This window comes from Abramis brama (genome assembly GCF_963993115.1).
Source record: "Abramis brama genome assembly, chromosome: 18".
Classification (NCBI taxonomy): domain Eukaryota; kingdom Metazoa; phylum Chordata; class Actinopteri; order Cypriniformes; family Leuciscidae; genus Abramis; species Abramis brama.
The window spans coordinates 23,304,460-23,326,739 of NC_139980.1; the positions used below are offsets into that span (position 1 = coordinate 23,304,460).

Sequence of the window (22,280 nt, forward strand, 5' to 3'; positions counted from 1 at the left end):
ATGAAAATAATACAACAAAGTTTGTTTCTAGGAGAAAACTGCGTCATCGTCCACCTTAAGTAAGGCAGATCAGTAATTGTATTGTTGAATATTATGTGTCCCCAACTAAGCAAGCCAAAAGCCGACGCCGATACATTTATTTTCTCTTTGTTTGAAAACAACTCCAAGACTCTCCCGTGCAAGAATTATAAATTAATTATTTTTAATTTCCATTAGTATTAAGCAAAAACTATTTATTTTTCATTCTGGTTTCAGAGTTCTGAGGTCCTTACCAAAAGGTTACGCAATAAGTAAGGGATAATGTATATCCAGCCAGTTGTTATCTCAGAATAAATGCAGACAGGGTGATCAGGACTTGATCAGGTCTTCCATCAGCCTGAAGGGGGTTATTCAATTCAATTCAATTCAATTCAAATTTATTTGTATAGCACTTTTCACAATACATATTGTTTCAAAGCAGCTTTACAGAAAGTGCATTTCAGAAATGTACATAGAAAAATACAGTTAGTTAATCATACATTAATTTAGGGCATAAACATATCGCCAGCGTCGAGTCGTCTCTTCACAGGCGTCGAGTCGTCTCTTCACAGGCGTCGAGTCGTCTCTTCACAGGCGTCGAGTCGTCTCTTCACAGGCGTCGAGTCGTCTCTTCACAGGCTTCGAGTCATCTCTGCACGGGTGTGGGGGCATCTGTAGTTTCCATGGGAGGCTGGATACAAACTGGAGCTGACAATCTGTGTTTACCTCGGGACTAGCGTCCCGAGATAACAACAGAAAAGCAGATGGGAAATAATTAGCGTAGCTGCTGTTCATAACAATAATGCATTCAATCTGATTCAACTGTAATATAAAAGGTAAGAATTATGTGGATGCTTGGCTAAAGAAATGCGTCTTTAATCTAGTTTTAAACTGGGACAGCGAGTCTGAGCCTCGAACAATATCAGGAAGGCCATTCCACAGTTTAGGACCTTTAGTGGACTTAGATATCCTAGGAATGACCAGAAGCCTCGAATTTAGTGATCTTAAAGAGCGCGATGGATTGTAGGGCGTTAGAAGTTCCGTTAAATACCCAGGAGCTAAACCATTTAGGGCTTTATAGGTCATTAGTAATACTTTGTAATTGATACGGAACTTTATAGGTAACCAATGTAGAGATGATAGAATTGGTGTTATATGGTCATATTTCCTTGACCTAGTAAGAACTCTAGCAGCTGCATTTTGTACTAACTGTAGCTTGTTTATTGAGGATGCAGGACAACCAGCTAATAAAGCATTACAGTAATCTAGTCTCGAGGTCATGAATGCATGAACTAACTTTTCTGCATCAGAAACTGATAGCATGTTACGTAGCTTAGCAATGTTTCTAAGGTGGAAAAAGGCTGTTCTTGTAACATATGAAATATGACTTTCGAAAGACAAGTTGCGGTCTAATATAACACCCAGGTCTTTTACTGTAGAGGATAAAGTAACAGGACATCCTTCTAAAGTAAAGTTGTATTGTAAGAGGTTTTGTGGGCAGTTTTTTTGACCAATAAGTAATACCTCCGTTTTATCTGAATTTAATAGCAGAAAATTACACGTCATCCAGTATTTTATATCTTTAACACACTCTGTCAATTTAGATAATTTATTGTTTTCATCTGGTCGTGATGAAATATATAATTGAGTGTCATCAGCATAACAGTGGAAATTAATTCCATGTTTTCTTATAATATTACCAAGTGGCAGCATATATATTGAGAATAATAGAGGGCCTAACACAGATCACTCCATAGTTTACTGACGTTATCTTCGATTTTTCCCCATTTAAACAGACAAAATGGTAGCGGTCTGATAAGTACGATCTAAACCAGCTTAATGCCTGTCCATGAACACCAGTGTAGTTTTGTAGTCGATCTAAGAGTATCGTGTGATCTATAGTATCGAACGCAGCACTAAGATCGAGTAAAACTAGTATTGAGATACAGCCTTGGTCAGAAGCTAGAAGTAAATCATTTGTAATTTTAACGAGCGCAGTTTCTGTGCTATGATGCGGCCTGAATCCAGACTGAAACTTTTATTCTGTGATAACAACTGGCTGGATGTACATTATCCCACTTATTACATGGCTACTTGCCACATAAGTAAATAATTAGACACGAAATATTGATCTGAGTCGAAATATTTTATTAGCTCTTTTAATGCAAAGCTTCCGCGGAGAGAGGAGTTTCAGCGGCAAGTTCAAACTAGACAGACATTAAGGCATACGCGGTATACAGTCATACCACTTATTACACAGTATTTCACCACATAAATAATTCTGGGGATAAGATATATTGATTTAAGATGAAACTGTTTGTCAAATCATACCTGTTTGTATCTTATAATCCAACAGTTTACAACACAATAGTCACAAAATGGCAGCAGCTGCGTTTGTATGAAACAAGAGAGCGAGTCCACGATACTGAATGGCATAATTAAATAACTGTACACAAAATATTGATTTGACTGAGTTTTAATATTTTATTAGCTCACCAAAAGTAAAACTTCCACGAAGAAAAACGTTCCTAGCGCTGCTGACTTCAGTGACCCGGATGAGCCTGTGTTTCTGTTTTCAGCGGTTGTTATCTGGGAATAACATACCACTGGATGGCACAATTGACCAATCAGAATCAAGTGTACCACAGAGCCGTGTAATAAAGATAGATAAATGTTAATAAAGTTCTGTTTATAATAAGAGAGAGTACATTAAAATCTCTGAAAATAACAATAATAAAGTCAGTCACGTTCCCTCCCCCCACCCCCTAGACAGATACAGTATTTATTTTTTGGATTTAACATTTGTAGATGATCTAGACAGCAGCCATATCACCCTGTAGCCCAATACTGGTTGCCCACTGAAGCTAAGCAGGGTTGAGCCTGGATGAGAGACCTCCTGGGAAAACCAGGTTGCTGCTGGAAGAGGTGTTAGTGAGACCAGTAGCTCACCCTGCGGTCTGTGTGGGTCCTAACGCCCCAGTATAGTGATGGGGACACTATGCTGTCAAAGAGCACCATCCTTCGGATGAGACGTTAAACCGAGGTCCTGACTCTGTGGTCATTAAAAATCCCAGGATGTCCTTTGAAAAAGAGTAGGGGTGTAACCCCGGCATCTTGGCCAAATTTGCCCATTGCCTTCTGTCCATCATGGCCTCCTTGGCGCAATATGGCTGCCGTCGCATCATCCAAGTGGTTCTGCATATTGGTGGTGGTTGTGGAGATTCCCCCTTTCATGTGTAAAGCGCTTTGAGTGCAGAGAGATAAATTTCATTTTATTAACATAAAAACAGCGTCCCCACTAAATAAATATAACATTGTACCGGGCGGGCACTAGGACCTTGAGGAGCTTCTGCTGCTGCATGTGCTAGAGAGTGACTGTTGACGGGTATCACGCAACGGATGAGTCCTTCTGTTCGGGCATTCACAAATTCAAGGAAAAAAAACCAAAAAAAACTGTAATATAACAACCATACATGCAAAAGGGTCCAGGGGCATGCACCTCCAGAATAATTTTTTTTTAAATAACCCCTTAACCCTTAGAGGTCGGCAATCACGCCGGCGTGATCTGCTCGCTTTTTTCCTTATGAGTTGAATTGAGACCCCAAATACTCTTTTGACTTTGATTTTACAAAACAAGTTTCATACATCAATCGATTCTGTTAAATATGTATTATTTTTGTGTATACTCACAATAAAAACAAAGTGTTGTGCTTTTTGCCAAATAAAGAAAAATAAACACGAAGCGAGTTCTGCCTTCTCTCTGCCAGTGTAGTCCATTCTGAAACGCGTCCGAAAATGAACAATAACTCAGTGAATACTCAGTCAAACAGGCATACAGACACACAGGCATGAAGCTTGAATTCTCTTCTTTTAAATGAAGTAATTTATATAAAAAACAAATATTCTCATCTTGTGAAATCTGTATTAAAAGAGAGCGATTCCAGTCGACCTCATTAGAGCTAATTCAAATGTAATGTGACTCCGCCCACGGAGAGCGCACGCTATTCAAACGCAAATGGCTGAGGCAATCCGCGCAATCCTCTGTGAACATTCATCAGCTCGAGAAAACCAAAACACAAGTTTATTCAGAACATTACTTGTTTACAACGCAGCGCTGTGAGGAATAATGAGGAATACGAGCTGAAGAATACTAGTAAGTTTTTCCTTCTCGGGTTTCTGTTTATGAATGAATGAACGGCATAGATGCGCGCTGTTTACCACAGCTGGCAAAAAACAATATTACGTGACAGTTCTCCATTATGGACGCGAGCGCTCTAAAAAAAGCACTACAAGACTTTCAAACTTTCACAGAGACCTCAAAACACAAAGTACAAATCCTTTCTTTAAAACGAATTTCGTTTTGTATCAATTGTATCTTAATTTTAATATTTTTTTCATTAACAAATTTCCTGGATTTAAAGTAAATATAGGCTAGCAATCACAACATAAGGTGCTTGAACTGGACTCTCTCCTCTTGAACTAGCCTACTCGCCTCACATGTCTAAAAAATGTGAAATATATTTACAGAAAGCTGGTTCTAAACAAAACCATCCAAAACAAAAAACTATGTAGCCTAATAAATGTGCATTTCTCCGGTGCGTTCACTAGCCCAGGGGTTTTCAAAGTGGGGGCCGCCAGGGGGCGCCAGGGGGGCCGCAGCAAGTTGAAAAAAAAAAGTTAAAAAACATTAAAAAATAAATATTTGCTAATATGAGTATTGTTATGAAAAAAACATTATAATAATTTGTTGCATAGCCTATCTGATATCTGATTGATCGGCTAGTGACAAGAATTGGCCGATTTTCACATGATTTTCAGTCTGACATATGCCGATTCAAATGCACTCGGGCGCCGCATGAATAACATCGCGCAACATCACACATGCACACAGAACGCACATGTAGGAAACCTTGTGAATTACGGCCGTTTCAGATCGCGAGCGGCGCGTGAGCAGCGCGAATTTTTTTCGGCGTGCATGTTCAGTGAGTGCATTCACACCGCGAGCTGGAGCAGCGCGTGAGCGGCAAGCAGGAGCGTCGCATGAGCAGCAGTGAAGTGGAGGGTTTCGACGCCGAGTCTATTTTTGTAGCGCTGCTCACGCTCAATTAAAGTGAAAGCACACTTTTGATGGACAAAATAAATATGATTTTACTCAAAAAAATGCACATAATTTGCATGTATAGTGTGTTTTAACAAGGAGTAGGCTATGTCAGAAAAGAAAATGAAGACAAAAATATTTATAGAGAATGTATCCATTTAAACTTGTTTTTATTAACCAGTTTGGGTAAAAGTGGTGTTTTATTATATATATATATATATATATATAGAAAATAAATATTTGTTTGTGCTGTAAAGTGGTTAGAAAAAATGAAATCAGAATCGGCTTAAATCTGTATCGGCAGGTCAAACTCAATGAAAAATCGGAATCTGCCTTGAAAATTGTAATCGGTGCATCTCATCTTTCTGATTGGCTGGTATCAAACACCATCACATAATCTGATGTTCACCTAGATGTTTTATTTATTTATTTCTACATGTGCCGTGCCGTAGTATTGTCGATGGGTTCAATACGGGGGGCCTTGGCCAGAACCTAGTGGTATTTGGGGGGCCTTGGCATGGAAAAGTTTGGGAACCCCTGCACTAGCCTACTGCTGAAGATCGCGAGTCAATAGCCTATCGTCAACTTCATCTTTGCCAGAAGTTAAATTTAAATTGCGTGTGTGAATGAATGATGATGTTTTAGCAAACTGTATTGCTATACTGAGATGAGTAAAAATCGACTGAAATATGTTGAAATAAAATGTAGGCTATTTGTATAAGCAACGTATTAAACTGCAAATTAACAATATGCCCTAATATTTCATGAAAACAACGTTACAGTCAGGTGAAATATGAAAGACAACATCTTGTTGACTAGATTTGGGTACAGTTTTTACTGTAGAATATACTGCCACGTCAAATAAGCTTTTGTTTAGCAATTTCTATATATAAATTACTATTTTTGTCAAAAATAAGTCATCAACTAAGATGTTAGCTGTTCCAATGTTGACTAAATTCAAACTAATGAATACATAGATCAAATGTAGGCCTATAATAATTTTTTTTTACAAAGAAAGAGTACACTTGAAATATTGTTGAAATTGTAATTATTGTTGTAATTGTAACCTTTTTAATAAAATAGCAAAACATATTTACAAGATAGATGTAAGCAAAATCTTAAATGGTCAATATAAGTCTTCTTCTAAATATATCTTTTGTCCTTGCATTGTGGCTCAGTCAGTTTCACACCTGAGTGAATGGCTCATCATTATGCAGAGTGGGTGGGACATTGTATTTCTCAGGTGTAAACCACTCCTCGTTCACGCCCCCCTCGCATATTGGCTTTCCAAGCAAAACCTGTTTTACATCAATTTAAATCAATGTATGGTTTTATGTGAACGATAAAGCAAGACTATTTTCACATAATTTTGAAGAAAAAATTCTAGGCGAGGACATCCATTAGTCAAAAGTCTTATTGACACATATTTACTATGTGTTTTGTGGCCTTATTTCAGAAATTTTAGTTTTTAGTTTTTTCAATATCCATGCATAAACATTATTCTCTCAAAAATGAAAACATGTACATACACGTGGCTCACATATTATTGTAGCCCTGTTTGTGCTTTATAGAGTGAATTTACACCTTTGCCATTAATATGTTTATAAGCAACTGAAAAAAAGCACAAATGTCAGGGCATGTCAGAACATCTCAAGGGCCCCAAAAACAGCCCAGACCCCAGAGGGTTAAACCAAGGCTTCTGGCAAGTTTTGTGGATAGAAATGGAATTTTTGAGACATACAAATATGACATACCATCAACAGATTCAAGGCATGATTATTGCAGCACGTACCTTGAACTGGTCACAAACAGAAACCTTCATTTTATAATTTTAGACAGGATTATTCATGTTTTTCTTTTGTGTTAATTTTCAGCTATAAGGTAGAAGTTGATAGGGGAAAAATGAAACGGCACAACCCAGAAAAAGATTATTTATAATTTATTGAAAATTGTATCTTAAAGGCACACTGTGTAGAAATTGTAAATACCCCCCCACCTCCCACCCTGTACACCGGTACCTGCATTGGGCATGGAATAGGCACAGATAGACTCCGAAGACATGATTATTGCAATTTATCATAATAGTTAGCAAATTGTGCTCGTTTACACTATTTACAACCTCTACGTTAGGCTTATTTATGTCCTGATAATTATGTGAGATATTAAAAACTGTTCTCATGATAATCGCAAGAATCAACGTCAACAGCGTCGTCTGATATCCCTCAGGACTACGTGATAAATACACCTCACAAAACCTTTTCAGCTGGCAAACTAGTTTGTGAGGCAAGCTAGGCAATAAAACATAACGCAAAAAACACGCAAGAGAAACAAGTGTTTTTTTAGCAAGTCTGTTAACAGCTCTGATAATCGAAAGCTAGCTAGACATGTGGAAATTATTGGACTGGTCTAATTATCAGCAATAAATGAATGAACAGCATATAAAAAAAAACATACTACAAGCAAGCGCAACAACATACAACATAGAATGCAAACAAGTTTACAAAATAAGAGATTTATTTACTGGCCACTTCATGCGTTTTCTCAGATCGAATAGCTATCTGATTTATCAAAACAATTCCATTTACACCTGGTCACTTAAATGTGTTTTTGCGAAACGGATTTAAATCCGATCTTCAATTCCCGCGGAGTGCACGTCACCGAAAGCAACAGATATGAACAGCATTTTATTGATCATCAGCTAAAATTTCAAAATCAAAGACCGCAATAAGAGAGAGCAGTAACAGCCCTGGTAAGATCATTTCATTTCTTTACTTTTAATGATGATGATTGTGTGTTAAGCGTCTGCGACTTACTTTTACTTTCACTTTCACAGTTTGCACGTTCTCTTGATGAATAGCCTATGCTCAGTTGCTCATCTGTGGTGATGCGTGTTCCAGTAGCGTCGTCATATCTGTCTATAACATATAGCCTATAACACGCTCTCACACGTTTTTATTTTTAGCATTTTTGAGAGGAGTACAATTTACATGTGGTTTCAACAACCAGATGCATTTACACTTGTCCAGTTTCGTCTGGAATGCTGCACAGACCTCCTCCTGAAGTGGTTTGAGCGATCGGATTCAAATCCGTCTTGAATGCGTTTCGGAGGGCATTTACACCTGGTCTTTTCACGATCGGATAGCTATCCCATCTGAGAAAACGCATGAAGTGGCCAGGTGTAAACAGCCCCATGACAAAAACATACGCACGAAAGCCGAAAACAAACGCTGGTTGGCCTCTCACGTCCAAATTTGACGAAGTGGTGGGGGAAGTGACGTATGCCGTAAAGCAGTCGAATTTTGTAGTTCTTTTTGTGCTTGGGTTACTACCCGAACCCCGAAGTTACATAGTGCCAGTAAAAGCAATACAGACCCCGTCAGGCTATGGCAGACGTGTCATTCAACCTATTGTAAGTCGATGTACCATCACAAGGGTCTTGGAAATATATTATGAAGGTTGAAAAGTTTCACAGTGTGCCTTTAAGGATTAATTTATGTCCCGTTGACCGGTCCATTGCATTACGAATAAAAGCAGAATCAATAAAGTAAAAAATGTGATGTGCAGTCAGGTTTGAGTGTGTGCGCGTTTTTTGACGAGTTTTATAGTCTTGATATTGTTTCTTATTCAAAAGTGCTGACACGCATGCACGTGGCCAAATGCTGTCCTTGTAGCCTATTCCTCAGGTCTGTCTTCACCTAGAAATAAAGGTGAATTTTTTCACTAATAATTTTTTTTTTTTCAGTGAATCTCTTTTTTCACTGAAAAATTTCACTATTCGGTACCAATACCAGTAAAAATCAGTAAAGTGACATTAGCCTAATCGAAAATATTTCCATATGTGTCTCTTTCCTCCTTTCTTGTCAACAAGTGGATTCAGAGCCACCGCATTAGCAGCGCTGCGGGTCGCCATGTCTCAGTGTTTTTAGGTGTGTAAGTGAATGAAGTGAATGTCGTGATATTACTGATCATGTGAAGATTTTGCAGCGGCGCTGCTGAATACATTGTAGGGAAATGTGGTTTTAAATCATCAAATACACATCCGATATGTGGACATCTAACCTTCATCTAAACAAAACAGTTCTGCTCATGTTTACATACACCCTGCACAATATACATGATATCAAAGATTAGAAAACATCATTAACTGAGTCTTGATTTTGTCTCTGCAGACAGGAGTTTATGATGAGGCGCTGAGCAGCTTCTTTAGAAATGTTGACCAAAGGTAGGCTCTCTCTCTTCTCTTGCTCTCTCTTCTACTCTGTTCACGACCCTCTGTTTGCCCACATGTCATCCTCTCTGCTGATCCTCTTGAGTTATTGTGGGATCTCGTGTGTGTGTGGTGTTTCTGTAGGAGAGCGGGTGGAGCAGACGCTACAGGGGGCAGGATCACTGCTCTAAAGGCCAGGGTGAGCACCATGTTAGGTGATGTATTGGGATTGGAGCATGGAGACAGGACTGTAGTATCTGACTGCTATGTTGTGTGTGTGTGTGTGTGAGCTTCAGATCTGTGCGGTTTGGCTTACAGTGCCTACAGAATGTTACGCTTATGGAGAAAGACATTAAAAGAGCAAGACTAGTTATACAGCAGCCAAAGATGTCAGTCTTAAAGGATTAATTCACTTCAGAATTAAAATTTCCTGATAATTACTCACCCCCATTCAAGATATTCATGTATTTCTTTCTTCAGTCGAAAATAAATTAAGGTTTTTGAGGAAAACATTCTAGGATTTTTTCCATATAGTGGACTTCAACGATTATCAATGGTTTGAAGGTCCAAATTCAATGCAGCTTCAAAGGCTCTACACAATCCCAGCCAAAGAATAAGGGTCTTATCTAGCCAAACAATCGGTCATTTTCTATTTAAAAAAAATTAAATAAAATACTTTTTAACCACAAATGCTCGTCTTGCACGTCCACGACTTCACGCATTACGTAATCACATTGGAAAAGGTCATGTGTGACATAGGCGGAAGATTTTGGCCGAAAACTCCATCTCATTTTCTCCTCCAACTTCAAAATCGTCTGACATCATTGTTTTACCTTTTATTTATTTATTTTTTTATTTTGTAAATGGCGTTTGACTTAATCTTTGCACGTTTGCTTTGTAAACACTAGGTCTGTACTTCCACCTACGCTTGACCTTTCAATGTAATTACGTAATGTGTGGCGCATCACAGCAAGTGCAAGATGAGCATTTGTGGTTAAAAAGTATATAAATGTTTTTTTTTTTTTAATGACCGATGGTGTGGCTAGATAAGACCCTTTTTCCTCGGCTGGGATCGTGTAGAGACTTTGAAGCTGCACTGAAACTGAAATTTGGACCTTAAACCCATTGGTTCCCATTGAAGTCCACTAAATGGAGAAAAATCCTGGAATGTTTTCCTCAAAAACCTTAGTTTCTTTTCGACTGAAGAAAGAAAGACATGAACATCTTGCATGATGTGGGGTTGAGTAAATTATCAGGAATTTTTTATTCTGAAGTGAACTAATCCTTTACATGTGTACATGGACCAACAATTAAAAAAAAAAAAATTGTGCACATTTTCCTCTCAATTACGCAGTTGATTCATATATTATTCAGTTCTCGTGTAGACAAAATGACCATTCCTAATAAAAACAACAGAAGTCAATGTTGGGAAAGTACCCAACATAATAGAAAAACAAATTTGTGTGTGTCTGTCTGCAGGCCGTATTAGTGGACATGGAGGAGGGAGTCCTAGGAGAGATTTTGCAAGGACCGTTGCGTTCTCTCTTCAACAGCACACAACTCATAAGTGATGTCTCTGGTTCAGGGAACAACTGGTAAGGGTCTGTCTCAGCAGGGACTCTGTCACACTGTCTACATGCTAAAACGGACACAGTGCTAACTAGGGCTGGACGGTATGGTGTTATATACTCTGCAAAGAGAGAAATGTGTCAACAGATTCTGCTATAAGTAAATTAAGAGCACAGGTACCTGTCAAAACCTGCTGGAAATTATTGTCTGCCCGTCAATGACCGCTTACTTTCCGTCCCAAGGCCTCTGCAATTCAGACACATGCTACACGTACTATGGCATACACACATTGCTCTTGATTCTGTATGGCATTACCTCCTCTCCAATCCCATGGCTAAAGCCCAAAATAATACTGTTTTTTGCGCTTATGCTAGGGTATGCTAGGGTATGTAGACTTTACACACACAGCCTGATTTCTCCAACCAGCTTGCACAAGGTGGCAGCACTAGCCCAGGCCATTATTTCACAGTCAAAAAAGAAATGTAAGACAGAAAAACAAGTGATGGAGTTATTTATGTAATCCTGGTTTCCTGAGTAGGGAACGAGACACTGGGTCAGTAGCTGGCATTATGTATCACACTCAAGGGGCCGGTTGCATAAACCTCTAAGACTAGTCTTACAAGTTAGACATCAATTTTTTTTCTTTAAGACTATTCATAGCTTTTTTAAATGTTACATAAAAACATAGATTAGCCTAATTTGAGACCGAACTGTAGTGTATGCTAGTGTTACTAGTGGTTACTAGTTACTAGTAACTGCTAGTGGGTCATGCTAGAATTTATGACACTGTACTTAACGTAATGGCTGTGTTTATGCAACCGGCCCCAGGTGTGATGATTTTCCGTTTAGAATCACACCAATTCATTGGCTGAAGTTGGAAGTGCTGGACATGCACCTCAGATTTTTCTAAGAAGTATTTGTAGCAGTAATGGAGTATGGCAGAGCTAACCAGTGTCTCGTTCCCTACTCATGGAACCAGGGTTACATATGTAACTGAGACGTTCCCTTTCATAGGTTCATTTGATGCTACATCAGTAGCTAATGCTGTGGGAACACTATACCACACATACTTCTTGGAATTTGCAAAGTTGGAAACTTTCCATGGGATTAATGGAAATTAACGGGAAATTGCAGCACCAAGAATACTGCATGAAGCCAGTTTACGAAGCACGAAGCAGCTTACATGGTGGACCCAAAGTATGAGAAAAGCATTCTCTCTGGTGAAGAGATCAACAGAGCTTATACTTTTATTACTGCCATGTCTCACCACCTGGGTCTTATGAAGACAAAGTTCTCGGCAGTCTGGTAAAATCCCGTACCAAGCCAGGCCTTTGGGAAGGGGATGGGATATGGCAGTCGGCCAGCACATATATGTTAGGGGTGGCAATCTTTTGTAATCTCACGATTCGATTCAAAATCGATTCTCAATTTTTTAATCAGGTTTCGAATCGAAACTTGTTTTCAATTTTCATTGCAATTTATTGTCCTTAAAGCCTTATAAGAAAACATGTGCCCCCAAACTTTAATTAAAGTTTTGTTGAGTTATGATTTTTTAATCTCATGTTATTGTTTTTTTTTTACGGCGCCGCTGCTCAGTCTTTCATATTCGCCTTTTGCCGCGTGAGCACGTGCTGATGATTCTTTTGCATCATTTGAAGTGTGTGATTATCAGCTGGTTCCGCAGAACCATATGCCATAGCAGTGTGAGGACGACAGCGCCAGCCTGACAGTCTGATGCCGGAAGTGGGCGCAGCAAGGCATTTAAACGATTTAATTGAAAATGTAATATCTCAAATATGATAAAATATAAGAATTATGTTTTGTCCTATTAACAATATACAATATACTACTATTAACAAATGTTAATAGTTTTTTAAAAGTTAAAATTGTACTTTATCCATTTGTTTTGTTGAGTCAAATGATTAACAATATAAATTGAACAAAGCTTAAAACAAAAAAAATTATGATATGAAAACAAAGGTTGAGCGTTTGAACATTTGATTTAATTGCTCCAAATAAATAATAGTAATTAAATAAAAATACAAAATCGAACTAAATAATAAATAAGTTATACAAAATAAAATCAAACCAAAGAAAATAAATCTTATAAAAATTATGCAGGCACACATTTAACAATAATTCTCAAGTGAAAAATAAATCAAATAAATCAAAACTCCATACAAATGGAGTTAATCCTGAGGCGCCTTTCATCTCCTTTACTCCAACCCTACGCAAACTTATCCTATGTGTTTGCATGTTTAATGGGATGCATTCATAGATATGAAATATTATTATAACAAAATATAAATAGAGAAATATATAATTGTTTGTGTTTTGTTAGCTTAAGTTTCAGTGTGGATTGTTTGTGTAACCTTTAGACGTTAATGAAGATAATTTAATATTTTGTCTAAATCATGCAGAAAACCATCTAATTCCAAAGGGACTACTATTAAATATGTGTACCTTGAAATGCAATGCAAGTCGCTTTGGATAAAAGCGTCTGCCAAATGGATAAATGTAAAATAATATCTATTGCCACTGTATATTAAAAAATAACTCCAGATGATCATACCTCCATGAACAACAGCCTTTTTAAAGTGGATTTTAATGTGATTATTCAATTTGTCCCGTTTTGTCTGTTTAAAAATACTGCTATCACAAAAAGGGCAGTGAACATTTCTGCAGCATGTTGTGCATTGCTACAAAGGTGTTAGCGCTGAACCTCTCTGAATTATGTGGTTCTGTAGGTGAAATAAAATACAATTAATGCAATTCTCATGGTCAGAAAATTTAACAAATGCTATAAAATACAACGCTTAACAACAAATTAAATCACAAACCATAAATATGTAACCTAACAAAGTGATACAATCCAACTGTAAAATAACAATACATGATCAAGTGCCATCGTCACAATTCTCACTTAGTCACATTTATTAAATCAAGTCACCTTTATTTATATAGCACTTTTTACAATACAGATTGCAAAGCAGCTTTACACGGATCATAGGAAAATAATGCAACAAAGTTTGTCTCGGCAGATCTAGAACAAAATAGTGTCATAATCCATCTTAAGTAGGTTCAGTGTTGATTCATTTCTGTTGTAAAAAAGTTATTCATTCAGTTAATTAATCTATATAACGTTACGTTAGCCATTCTGGAGAAAACTTTGATGTTATCATCCAGCTCAGTTCAGTTCTCATATAATGGTGTCAATGACAGATCAATAGTATTGTTGAATATTAACTTACAAAATACTTAGAGCCGTTTTGTATAAGCGTAACGTTAAGTATGTTGTATCCAACAAAGATATAACTTATTTTTAGCTTCTTCTCTTCTTTTCCTTGTTCTACCGTGTTAAACATGAACTCCGTCCACTTCCGGCATCAGACTTTGACCCCGCCCACTTCCGGCATCAGACTGTCAGGCTGGAGCTGTCGTCCTCACACTGTTATGACGTATGGTTCTGCGGTTCTGCAGTTGGTTATTATTGGTAAAAAGTACAAAACAACTTGACGTGTGCCAGTAATTATACTTTATTTATGGCTAATTTCATTTATATTAATAAATACATTGATATAGGACCTGTTGTTGTGAAGTAAGTGTCATTTGTCCCCCGTTGCAAGCATGTGTGCTCTTTAAACTGTCTGGTGCTGCACTGTTCTTTGTTCCATCAACATCACGTTATTAACAGATGATTAGAATATCGATTTTTGAAATGTATGAATCGATCCCAATCATTAGAAGATAGAATTTATATGCGAGTTGATTTTTTCGCCCACCCCTTATATACGCATCTACACTGTAAAAAGTGGTCTGTAGACTTAACTTAAAAAAAACTGAGAAAACCCGTTGCCTTAAAATTAAGTCATATACTTAATGCGTAATTGAAATAATTAAGTTACGTGAACTTAATTTAAACAAATGTAGCGTAATTTTACCAGCGTGGCACAGCACGGCTATACCGCACCATGTTACAGCACAGTAGGGCTATTGCAAATAGAATACTACATAGAAGTTTCATGTCGGCACATTATTTGAATGGACTTTGCTTTTCTGATGAGCACGAGTGGAGCGTTCACATGGGCCGTGAGCAGAATATTGAGCGCAGCGATAACGGCTAGAGCGAGAGTGAAACCTGAGCGCTGATCACTGAGGGACTGCCGGGGCAGCATATATTTTCGGCTTATATTTTCAGCCGTTTTTCTTTTGACCGAAAATAGAAAATGCCATTTTCGGCCGATAATATCTGGCTGTCGAAATTTCAGTTCATTCCTATTCGCAACAGGCAAGGATTTAGAAACTGGTGGCCATCCAGGGCAAACCTAAGCCTGTTTGAGCCTGACACAGAGGCAGAAGCGGAGATGGAGGATGTTGATGAGGTCTAGGAAGAAGCCATTGAGACCTGAATGGATTGAGAGGAAAAATCCAGAACCCAGAAGCTTGAGAGAATATGTTTTCATTTAAAAAAAAAGTTCTACTCAAAAATAAATCCAAGTCAAAAACCAATTGACTTGTATTAATTTTCCACCCCTTTGCAACCCTACTTGTTTTCTTGTTAAAGTTTTTTGTTCTTGTGTGATAAAAAAAGCTTTTATTGAAACCAAGCATCCTACTCGTTTTGTCCTTCTTCCTCTTTATTATGTAATTGCTGGTTATGAAAACACACTCTTCATTGCGAAACAAAAACTTGCAGGTTGACCTTCAATCTGCTTGTCACAGATCACCGGAGATGGATTTTATAACCAGGTTTAAACTGGGCCTATGCTACTTTTCTTCATGTGTCGACACCCATGTGCTGTTATAGCTCCTGACAGCCTCCAGGCATGTTACTGAACAGTCACACTTTATGGGATTTGACTGTTTAAGTGGTTCTTCATGTACCAGTGCTCAAGGTTGATTGCTCGTCCTCTTCTTAGACAGGTATTTAGAAAATTTAGATTAGACCAAGGCCAAAGATGAGTCAAACCGTGTCAGACCTTGCCATGTTGCCTCACATTTGTTGTGTTAAAACATTTCAGTTCACACAAATCATTATACAGGTGTGTTATTGATACAAAAGCTGTTCTGAAATGTAAGTGACATGTTTTTCTACCAGATACCTTGTTATACCAGATACCCAGAGAAAAAATAAATAAATAAATCGTCCAAAATACTTACACTTCTGTTTAAAAGTTTAGGGTCAGTAAAGTTTTTTTTTTTTTTTTTTTTTTTTTTTTAAATAAATTAATACTTGTATTTAGCAAGTAAGCATTGAACTAATCAAACGTGACAATAAATTCTATTTTTAAATAAATGCTGTTCTTTTGAACTTTCTATTCATCAATGTTACTTGAGCACCAAATCAGCATATTAGAATGTTTTTTGAAGCACCATGTGACACTGAAGACTGGAGTAATGGCTGATGAAAATTCAGATTTTTGCTTTGTCATTAAGGGATATTTAGAGTGTAGATTGATGTGAAAAAATAAAGCATTTTATGATAAAGCTGGAACATCACAAATGTGGGGGGAAAAACAAAGGGCTCTGAATCTTTTCTGAATGCACTGCATACAAGCGTTAGTTCAGTTCCTCTAACTGGATTGGACAAGCAGTATTACAAGTGCTGATTTTATTTAACCTGTTCTTTTCCGTAGCTTGAAGTGTTTTTAGTAGGGGTGTAACAATATATCGTGTCACAATATATCACAATACAAAAATGCAACAATATTTATTGTGGATGGTGACAATCTGTATCGTGGATATTTCACCCAAAATGAAAATTACTTTGCGTGAAAAAATTCAAGTTTGCAGAGTTTTCGTGTCAGTACTACATCAAACTACTATATATAATGTTGAATATAATGTATAATAATGCAATGGGGGAATATTTGTGGGTGCTGATAATGCAAAATGTCTTATGTTACCAGTAAAAAAGTGTCCAACATTATTTTAAATATATCTAGTCAGTGAAAAAGTCCAAGCATATTCGTCTAAAATAATTCTGTATTTTCAGCTTCAGAATCATGAATATTTTTATTCTGGTGTCTCTATTGTCCTGTGCTTTGGGTTTCCAGCACCAAGTCCAAGCCTATTCGTTTACACCCCCAGTGTAAAATTTAGCATTTTAATCAACAGTTAATTTTTTGTTAACCTTTTACCATATTTCTTGGAGTATTGCAATAATATTAGTATTTAGTTATGCATTGTTGTTTTGACTGTTGGATCAGTGATTGACCGTGTGATTGGTCTATGACCCTTAGGGCAGTCGGGCACCACACATACGGCTTGACCTACAGAGAGCAGATTGTGGATCAGGTCCGTAAGGCTGCAGAACACTGTGACTGTCTTCAGTGCTTCTTCCTCATTCATTCCATGGGAGGAGGTGAGCTTCTGATGCCTGTCATGTAACCAGTATTCAGATTTGGTGGTTGAGAAACATGGGGTGACATAAGCGTACTTTTGTGTGTTTAGGCACTGGTTCAGGGTTAGGCACATTTGTGTTGAAGCTTCTAGAAGAGGAGTTCCCAGAGGTGTGCCGGATAGTGACCTCGGTTTACCCGACGGCAGAGGATGATGTCATCACCTCTCCCTACAACAGCGTCCTAGCCATGAAAGAGCTCACAGAACATGCAGACTGTGTCTTGCCGGTCGATAACCAGGTATGAGTTCGTAAAAATGTAAAGGGTATTAGAACTTAAAACTTTTAAACAAACTTTTTTTCTTTGTTTTGTGGAGCAGATGTTAGGCAGAATGTTCACACTGCACTTTTAACCCCCTGAAGTCGGCGGTATCGCCGGCGATACCAGCTCGCTTTTTTTTTTATCAGTGTAAAAGAAACTCATAAATACTCTGTTGACTTTGATTTTTCATAGGAGTTTCGTACATCAATCGATTCTGTTAAATGTGTATTATTTTTGTGTATACTCACAATAAAAACAAAGTGTGGTGCTTTTCGCCAAATAAAGAAAAATAAACACGAAGCGAGTTCTGCCTTCTCTCTGTCAGTGTAGTCCATTCTGAAACGCGTCCGAAAATGAACTGTAACTCAGCGAATACTTCTCACACAGACACGTGAGATATGTCTTTATGAAGCTTGAAATAATTTATATAAAAAACAAATGTTTTCAACTCATGTAATCCGTTTGAAATTCCCGCCCCCGGCGCTATTCACATGGTAAATAGTTTAGGTGATCTAGTATGCATCGCATACGCCCCCCGATCAATGCCATAAAAACACAGTTTCTTCATCAGACTTACTGATAGTTCATCGCGTTTTGAGTATGGCACGCTTCTCCGGTAAAGACGTCCTTCAGATGATTCTGGACAGCGAGGAAGAATGCACCTTTTCCTCAGAGGAAGATTGTAACTCAGACGACGAACGGCAGCATTTTGAAGAGCGAATTCCGCCGAGGACACAATTTCGGAGTAAGTTTTACTTAAAAGTCTTTTGTCTTTTATTTTTCGTGTTCGCATTTATGAGGAAAAAACAATATTATGTGACAGTTCTCCATTATGGACGCGAGCGCTCTGAAAGCAGCACTAAAAGACTTTCAAACTTTCACAGAGACCTCAAAACAGAAAGTACAAATCCTTTCTTTAAAACGAATTTCGTTTTGTATTAATTGTATCTTAATTTTAATAATTTTTTCATTAACAAATTTCCTGGATCTAATACATAAAAAGTAAATATAGGCTAGCAATCACAACAATAAGGTGCTTGAACTGGAGATCATCATTAACCAGACCGTAGCCTACTCGCCTCACATGTCTAAAAAATGTGAAATATATTTACAGAAAGCTGGTCCTAAACAAAACCATCCAAAACAAAAAACTATGTAGCCTAATAAATGTGCATTTCTCCAGTGCGTTCACTAGCCTACTGCGAAGATCGCGAGTCAATAGCCTATCGTCAACTTCATCTTTGCCAGAAGTTAATAAACAATTAAAATGTCTTATTGCAATATTTTACATATTCATAATCATTACTTTTGGTGGATCTTTGAGGCAGCTTTTTAGGTTTATGGCGTTTTGGAAAAGAGCTCTTCACGTACAAACACCGTTTCACCAAGGCACAGCGGCCCTTCAGCACATCAGGTGTGAACTACTAAATATGCATGATCGTTTACGCCCCATCCGCATATTGGCTTTCCAAACTAGAAGTGTTTCACAAAACTTAAATCAATGTATCGTTTTATGTGAATGATTAGGCAGGATGATTTTCACATCATTTTGAAGAAAAAACTCTAGGCGACGACATCCATTAATAAAAAGTCTTATTGACACATATTTACTATGTGTTTTGTGGCCTTATTTCAGAAACTTTAGTTTTTTCAATAACCATGCATAAACATTATTCTCTCAAAAATGAAAACATGTACATACACGTGGCTCACATATTATGGTAGCCCTGTTTGTGCTATATAGAGTGAATTTACATCTTTGCCATTAATATGTTTATAAGCAACTGAAAAAAGCACAAATGTCAGGGCATGTCAGAACATCTCAAGGGCCCCAAAAACAGCCCAGACCCCAGAGGGTTAAATACAATGAAATGGGCACAGATGTTTGCAAGCACCAAAATAAATAAAATAAAAATAAACACCATAAAGAACCTCAGAAGTTTCCATCTAAACCTCATAATTTGTAATTACGTCCTTCCCTCTTCCAGCTCTCAACATTTAACAACAATGATGTTAAACAACACTAGCCACTAGGGGTGTAATGATACCCTCATGTCACGATTCGATACGTATCACGATACTGAACTCACGATGCAATATTATTGCTATACTCCAAGTAGTGTTGGGTGATATGCTCCATTTTCATATCGTCCTATCGTCAGCCTGTGAGATCGGCAATACACGATATTATCGTGAGGGGGGCGGGGCTTACTTATTTGATTATTAACTTGCTTATTTACTCATCAATTTGCTTGTTTTATTACTTCGTTTTATATATGAGAATCTTTTTCTATTTTGCTAGCAAAGGTGGAGTGTTTATTAATAGGCTAAATCAGGTTATTTCCCGGTATAGTGAGGTAAAAAAAAGATCCTAATCATTCTTGTATCTGACTCAGAGTATTTCAACATGTCAGCGGGAAATTTACGGACACACATTATCCTCTCATGCCGTTACAGATGCAGCATTTTGACTGTACTTCTGCACGAGATGACAACACGTTTTAATAATTTCTTGGGTCAAGAAAGAGAAGGCGAAGCTCTCGATTTACCGGTCAATCTACGTTCCTACTCTCACCTATGGTCATGAGCTTTGGGTCATGACCGAAAGGACAAGATCCCGGATACAGGCGGCCGAAATGGGCTTTCTCCGCAGGGTGGCTGGGCGATCCCTTAGAGATAGGGTGAGAAGCTCGGTCACTCGGGAGGAGCTCAGAGTAGAGCCGCTGCTCCTCCACATCGAGAGGGGTCAGCTGAGGTGGCTCGGGCATCTGTTCCGGATGCCTCCTGGACGCCTTCCCGGGAAGGTGTTCCGGGCGCGTCCCACTGGGAGGAGACCCCGGGGAAGACCTAGGACACGCTGGAGAGACTATGTCTCCCGGCTGGCCTGGGAACGCCTCGGTGTCCCCCCGGAAGAGCTGGAGGAAGTGTCTAGGGAGAGGGAAGTCTGGGCATCTCTGCTAAGACTGCTGCCCCCGCGACCCGGCCCCGGATAAGCGGAAGAAGATGGATGGATGGATGGATGGAAGAAAGAGTTGGAGTCTGCGATATATGTCCTCCTACCAGTGATCTCTCTGTCTGGATGCACTTCACATATGCGCACCGCACTTCAATAAGCCCAAAGAACGCGGGTTAATGTGTTTTAAATGCCGGGAGAAATCAGAGGCAAAAATCTATTTTTACTTAAACTTATGACTTGACTCTGATAAAGGAAAACGGGTTAATGCGTTTACATGACGACATGCATTGTCAGTTTATTCAGCATAATCGAGTTAATAACGTGCATGTAAATGCGCTCATTCCCTGAAAGTGAAAGCAGAAACGGACTGAGCTTTCGCTGCATTAATGGCGCATTCTCTCAGAGACGACGGTGGATATAACGGTATAGCAACTTAACTATCTTAATTTACTGGCTTAATATTTCTCTTGTGGACTTACATTATTGACAGTGAAAAAATTAGAAGAATATTTCTTGTTAAACGAGTGTTTGAAGTTGCTTTTGATTTTCACAGATGGCAGAGTTGTGCTACGTTCGTGAACTAAAGACTTTTATTAGGCCTAGGCCTATATAATTTTATTGATATTATTATTATCATTCATATTTTGTAATTGTATTGTTTTTAGTGTTATTAGTGTCATTAAATGTTTTGTTAATGTGCTATGGAAACAAAATACTGACGAACAACAATGCCGTCTTCATCTTGGCTCTGTATAAGAATATGCGTCTGTTAAAACAAGCACTCTTGACAATTTGTGAATGGATCACCTTGCAATAAAATTTTGTTGTGGGATGTAGTTTTTTAGTCTGTTTTAAAAACATTTTCTTTGAGGAGTCCTCATATGCGCGTGTCGGTGATGGTTTGGTTATGTGGTGATGTCGCAAGTGTGGTTATGTGGTGATGTCGTTATGAATTTAGTCAAGGCAAATTAATTGTAGTTCCTAATTAATTTAATAACAATACTAGCTTCATAATAATAATAATGATTTAATACATTAATGGGGAAACGAGCCAATTATCGTATTGATATCGTCAAAGGCATCTGCCAGAAGCGATATCTCTGACTATCGTCGATACACAATACTATCGTCTATCGGCACAACCCTAACTCCAAGACATATGGTAAAAGGTTAACATAAAATGTTCTGTTGATTAAGGGCCCTTTCACACCTACCTTGTTTGGTCCGGATTTTCTGACTTTTCAGTTTGATACGAATCAAAATTACAGGTGTGAAACCTCCCGCGGACCACGGTCCGGACCAAACAGATGAAATTTGGTCAGACGAAAAGAGGTAGTCTTGGTCCGGATCAAACTGAACAAAGATTTGGTTTGTTTCTAGTGTGAAAGCAATGTCTGTATGGTTCAGACTTTTGGACCATTTACAGGAAGTTCCGGTGGTTCTCGCAGGATTGCTTGCAGTCTTCTCCTGCTTTCCTGCCGGCGACCATAAAATGTTCGCACAATGAGGACATTCATTTGGCGAATTTGAACTAGCCTCGAGTATAGTAGTTGGTGCTGCAGCAGGTAGTAATGCCGTAATAATAATAGTATAGTGGCAACGATATGCGTCTGTTCATTCATTCTTGTCAAAGTTAACCGCCGAATTGACAACACGCTGACGTCAGATTTTCAAACCAATCAATGTCAAGATGCATGCCACATAGATGATGACGACAGGACGCAAGTACAGTGAGGAAAATAAGTATTTGAACACCCTGCTATTTTGCAA

The 22,280-nt window shown here is 38.2% G+C and overlaps 1 protein-coding gene across 3 annotated transcripts in view; it reads left to right on the forward strand.

Annotated features, from left to right (window-relative positions):
• The window catches only part of tube1 (tubulin, epsilon 1), a 212,764-nt gene that overhangs the window by 155,852 nt on the left and 34,632 nt on the right, over nt 1–22,280 (forward strand). For all 3 annotated transcript variants that reach the window (XM_084091129.1, XM_084091128.1, XM_084091127.1), the window contains exons 3-7: nt 9,286–9,338; nt 9,468–9,522; nt 10,803–10,918; nt 17,135–17,256; nt 17,346–17,533. In XM_084091129.1, the coding sequence (XP_083947255.1) occupies nt 10,818–10,918; nt 17,135–17,256; nt 17,346–17,533 (411 nt within the window). In that variant the 5' untranslated portion in view covers nt 9,286–9,338; nt 9,468–9,522; nt 10,803–10,817. The remainder of the gene's footprint in view (nt 1–9,285; nt 9,339–9,467; nt 9,523–10,802; nt 10,919–17,134; nt 17,257–17,345; nt 17,534–22,280) is intronic.